Source organism: Frankliniella occidentalis, unplaced genomic scaffold (genome assembly GCF_000697945.3).
Source record: "Frankliniella occidentalis isolate FOCC.00 unplaced genomic scaffold, Focc_3.1 Scaffold28, whole genome shotgun sequence".
Classification (NCBI taxonomy): domain Eukaryota; kingdom Metazoa; phylum Arthropoda; class Insecta; order Thysanoptera; family Thripidae; genus Frankliniella; species Frankliniella occidentalis.
In genome coordinates this window covers 991120-995798 of record NW_026267158.1, presented here as the reverse complement: position 1 = coordinate 995798, position 4679 = coordinate 991120, and the positions used below count along the sequence as shown (strand labels likewise).

At 38.2% G+C, this 4679-nt stretch overlaps 1 protein-coding gene across 3 annotated transcripts in view; it reads right to left on the bottom strand.

Moving 5' to 3' along the window:
* The window catches only part of LOC113202846 (phosphopentomutase), a 4749-nt gene extending 1057 nt beyond the window's left edge, over positions 1-3692 (bottom strand). Inside the window, exons 1-11 of one of the 3 annotated variants that reach the window (XM_026417285.2) lie at positions 3524-3692; positions 2691-2770; positions 2355-2611; positions 2066-2258; positions 1701-1973; positions 1440-1621; positions 1158-1338; positions 852-1075; positions 650-755; positions 347-573; positions 185-219 (exon numbers count right to left, since the gene is read on the bottom strand). In XM_026417285.2, coding sequence (XP_026273070.1) covers positions 185-219; positions 347-573; positions 650-755; positions 852-1075; positions 1158-1338; positions 1440-1621; positions 1701-1973; positions 2066-2258; positions 2355-2611; positions 2691-2765 — 1753 coding nt within the window. In that variant the 5' untranslated portion in view covers positions 2766-2770; positions 3524-3692. Of the gene's footprint in view, positions 1-93; positions 220-346; positions 574-649; positions 756-851; positions 1076-1157; positions 1339-1439; positions 1622-1700; positions 1974-2065; positions 2259-2354; positions 2612-2690; positions 2771-3142; positions 3273-3523 lie in introns of those variants that run through there. The other 2 variants (XM_026417287.2, XM_052265587.1) reach the window with 2 other exon arrangements.
* Positions 3693-4679: the final 987 nt, after the last annotated feature.

Genomic DNA, 4679 nt, shown 5'->3' with positions numbered 1-4679 from the left:
AAAGATGCTGCAGCTTTTCAATTTTTTTGTCTTTTACCAACTGCAGGGTTTGCTCCTTGTAATCTTCTCTCTGTTTACACATGAAAAATTTGATTGATGCCAATTCCAATGGGATGCTAATCACTCTTTGGAATTATGCCATTTAACTCCGGCTGCAAATATTCATCAACAACAGCAGTCACCATTTCTTCAAATGTCGTAGTAACAGCAACCAAATCTCTGTGGCAGAAAAATATAGGGAATATGTTGTAAACAGAAACATAAGTGTCTAAAAACGGAAATGTCACTGCAAAAGTATAATTTCAAAATATTGCTTACTACTGCAGTATTAATTCTTAAAACTTACTTTAAAGCTCGGTCAGCAATAAATTCAGAATAATACTTGATCTTTGGTTCTGTTCCACTCGTTCTCAATGTTATAACAAGGCCATTTTCAAATGAGAATGTGATCATCTGGCTTGATGAAGAAGTTGGAAGCAATGGAACTCCATTTGGTGTAGTTGAATCATATCCAATGGTCAGATCAACAATGTCTTTCACTTTGTATTTCCCATCGAGAATGTCAGCTGGATACTGTAAGGATTTAAAAGAGCAATACAAATTATAGAGATAGTGTAGTATGACATATCAAAGAAGATTCAAATCTTACGGTCTTTAGCTCCCCAGAGAAATGACGCAGTCTTTCAAATATTTTCTTGGTTGTTTCAGGTTTGTGGCAAATAAAATATGAATTATTACATAAATGGTAACCATACCTAAAAAACAATAAAAAAAAGAGGAGAATTATTGTTATTAATTAATACATTGCACAGCTGAAGGAGTTGAAAATAAACAAAAGTTTTGATACATACTGATTATACACCTCACTCAGCTGGTCATTAAGAGTTTTTCCATTCATTTTCAAATATGTTGCCATCTCTGAAATGTGAACACCTGCTGAAACACCATCTTTATCCACAACCGAACTGCCACACATGAATCCTATAGCCTCTTCAAATGCAAAAATTACATTCTTCCCACTGGCCATGAGTTCACATGCTCGATTTCCCATCCATTTAAAACCAGTCAATGTTTCCTAGATAAAAATCAGCTAGAATATTATTCTTCACACAGAAATTTTCAATTTAAAACAAAGTTTGGTGTTGATCTGGTCTTACCTCAAAATTGAAGCCTTCAATCTGGGCCATTGTTCTAAGTATTTTAGATGAAACTGTGCTACTCAGCATGTACACATCATCAAGAGACTTCTCTGGATTTTTTTCTCTATATGACCTGAGAAGCCACCAGCCCAACAAAGCACCTAGCTCATTCCCAGTAAATGTCTTCCACTCATCACCACTGTAAATTTTAAAAGATACATCTTTAATTAATACCTATGTCTATTTACTTTTGATTACAACTGATAGTAATGGGACTCTCCGAATGAAGCACTTGCTTACACTTTTTCTGCCACAGCAAGACGATCTGCATCAGGGTCATTAGCTAATATAATGGTGCTCCCATTTGCATTGGCAGTTTTAATGGAGAGTTGCAAGGAGCTTTTCCCCTCTTCAGGATTTGGAAACTTGACTGTAGAGAATTCAGGGTCCGGATCCTTCTGCTCCTCGACAGCTATGAAAGGCTGAAGAAGCAAATCAAATTGTAAGTCTGGTTTTGTGAATCATGTTCACAACAGAAATGAAATAAAGAGCAAATTTTACCTGAAAGCCTGCAATATGGAACGCCTCTTTCATGTACTTGTATCCTACACCATGCATAGCAGTGTACGTGAATTTAAGAGGAGAAGTTGCATTTACTGTTGGACTGAGAAGAACACTTTTCAACTGTTCAAAATAGTTTGTCATTATTTCTTCCAAAGGATCTAGGCACATATTTTTATTTGATTGAAGAATAGATGTGTCTCTGGATACATCCCAAGGAACCAAATTTGCAAGAATAGACTCCTGAATAAGTTTGTCATGTGGAGATATTATCTGTAAAAAAGTTTTTGCAACTATTAATTCAATAATTCCCTTCTAAAGTAAAAAAAAATATACGCAAGTAGTTTTATAAGCTCGACATTCACCTGGGCTCCATTGCTCCAGTACACTTTGTAACCATTGTCATCTTTGGGATTATGAGATGCTGTAACCATGATGCCAGCAGCAGTCTGGAAGTGTCTCACACCAAATGCTACAAATGGTGTGGGACACAGGTCGGAGAACAAGTAAACTTTGACTCCCTGACCCATAAAAATTGTAGCTGTGAGTTCAGCATACCTTTAAAACACAAAAGAAAAGGATGAACAACAATATGACGTCACATTATATTGCGTTAAATTTATATTTGTATTTTTGAGGTAGGCGAGGAGTTACCTCTTACTGTTGTATCTGCCGTCATAACCAATTATTATCCCTTGCTCTGAGAGATTGGGAAAACAACACTTGAGGTAACGAAGTAAACCTTGAGCTGTCTGAACTATTGTAACTTCATTCATACAGTTGAATCCTGGACCCATAACAGCACGCAAACCAGCTGTTCCAAAAGTCAGGCGTTGCAGGAAAAGATGCTGCAGCTTTTCAATTTTTTTGTCTTTTACCAACTGCAGGGTTTGCTCCTTGTAATCTTCTCTCTGTTTACACATGAAAAATTTGATTAAAATCTAGGTAAATTTAAACACAATTTTATAAATTTGAAAATGAAGTACTTACAGTCTCCCATTCCACATACTGCCTGATTTTTTCATCAAGGTCAGGAACACCAGTTTCACACGCTGGGAGCTTCATCTTAGCTTTAAATTAAACAGAAAATAAATCAGATTTAATATGACGACTCAACAAAGTGCTCGGTCAGTAGTAACCTTGAAACATATATTGACGAGCTACAACCAATCAACTACTAAGGAAGAAAAAAATAACTTGGTCAGCTGATCTGTGGTAGCAGCAGTCAGCAACAGCAATCTCAGAACAATCTGATAACCTCTAATGTGTGGGAGGCAATGGAAAACAAAGATGACAACATCATAGCGTTTGACTTTCATAAGAAAACAACACTGAATAATTATATAATTAAACTGGTTCTCACAAAATTTTTGTTGATTTCTGGTTAACTTAGATATGGATCATAACATGAACTGGTTGGCTAGGAAACATCACACCTTTACCTGATAGAATGGCACTTTCCAAGGAAACAGCTGGAACTCAATCCAGATGCAGTCAAAATAAAATAAAACCAAAACCTCCTGCCTGGAGAGTGTGCTGTGTAATTACAGCTAAAGGGGCTGTTGTCTTACTTGTAATCCCATGAAATTCTTTAAAAATGAGTAACTAGATACGTTAAAGTTTTAGTCATACAGATATTCTTGTTTTAACCACGATGTCACAATTGTTGTCAAATTGTAATTTTCCATAAAATCGTTAAAACTGACATTTTGACTTCCTGGAACAATGGTTGGTTAGTTCCTCCGCATCAGACACTAGTCCAGTGTGAATGAACACCACCTCGCTCACCAAATTGTCATCAAAACTATTAGCAGTAAACTTACATAAATCCACCTTAATTGATGGCTCTTAATGTCAAAGAGGGTTCTCAAAATTTAACGAAGAAAATGCACGAAAACAATCCAGTCACAGCAGACGCCAATCGTAGCACCACGGAAGTCAGTCAGAGAGTATCGACTGTGCGGCGGCCAGGCGCGCGGCGCTTCAAATGGCCACGGTGCTTTGACGCAGGCGCGCCGCGTCGCCCACTCCTGTCAATCCCTCATAAATTTATCGCCTGTTTGTCAGTTGCCGACGCCATCTACCCCAATTCACAGTAAATATGAGACAAAATGTGAAGTCAGCTTGATTCGGCTGCATGTATATGCATACTCTTCGCTGCTTAAGAACCAATTGGTTCGGGAGATCGTATTTTATTTACCTTTTTGCACGTCTTCTTGTCACACTCTACGTTTCGATTTTATGTAAATGTCGAACATCTTAATCATTCTCGTGTTGCTTTATTTTTTATTCGAGACAAGTTATTGAGCACGCGCGTGCGTTATCTTTATGGACCGCCTCGTCGCCGCCTGCGCAATAGCTCATTTTTCGAGTGAACGACCTTTTTTGTGGTGTTGTGCTTTTGTGACTCTACAAACTCAAAACTTATACCTGCCATGGATTTTTTCTCGTGAGGTGAAGAGGCGTGCCTCACTCCGCCTCACTGTACCCAAACCTGGGAACATAACAATCACAGGCTGACGGTGACGGCTGATTCCACCACAAAGCGCGTCAAGTCTCTCTCACTCTCGTCTAGTGGCGGTGCCCGATGCACGCGACAAGGACGGAGGTACAAAACCGATCTTCTGAAACAGTCGGCTGAGGAAACTCGCCTCATATGAGGTGAACGTCCTCTGCTCACGAAACAAAATCCACAATTACCGATCGCCCTTCGCGGTCGGTGTCGCGGGTGTAGAAAGGAAGTGTGGAAAAAGATTTTGGAAACATATCAGGTCTGTCAAATCATCACAATGAACAAATGTACGTTTTCTTTCTTTTATTATTCTCTACGAAAATTATGCAATCAATAAATTAAGGCTTCAATACAAAAGAATAGCACATGGCAAGTAAGACGTAAAAAAAAGATAAAACCATCAGTGTTGCATTGTGCAGCACAGCATCATCTTCAAATACACATCTCAAACACAACAAATAAATAAA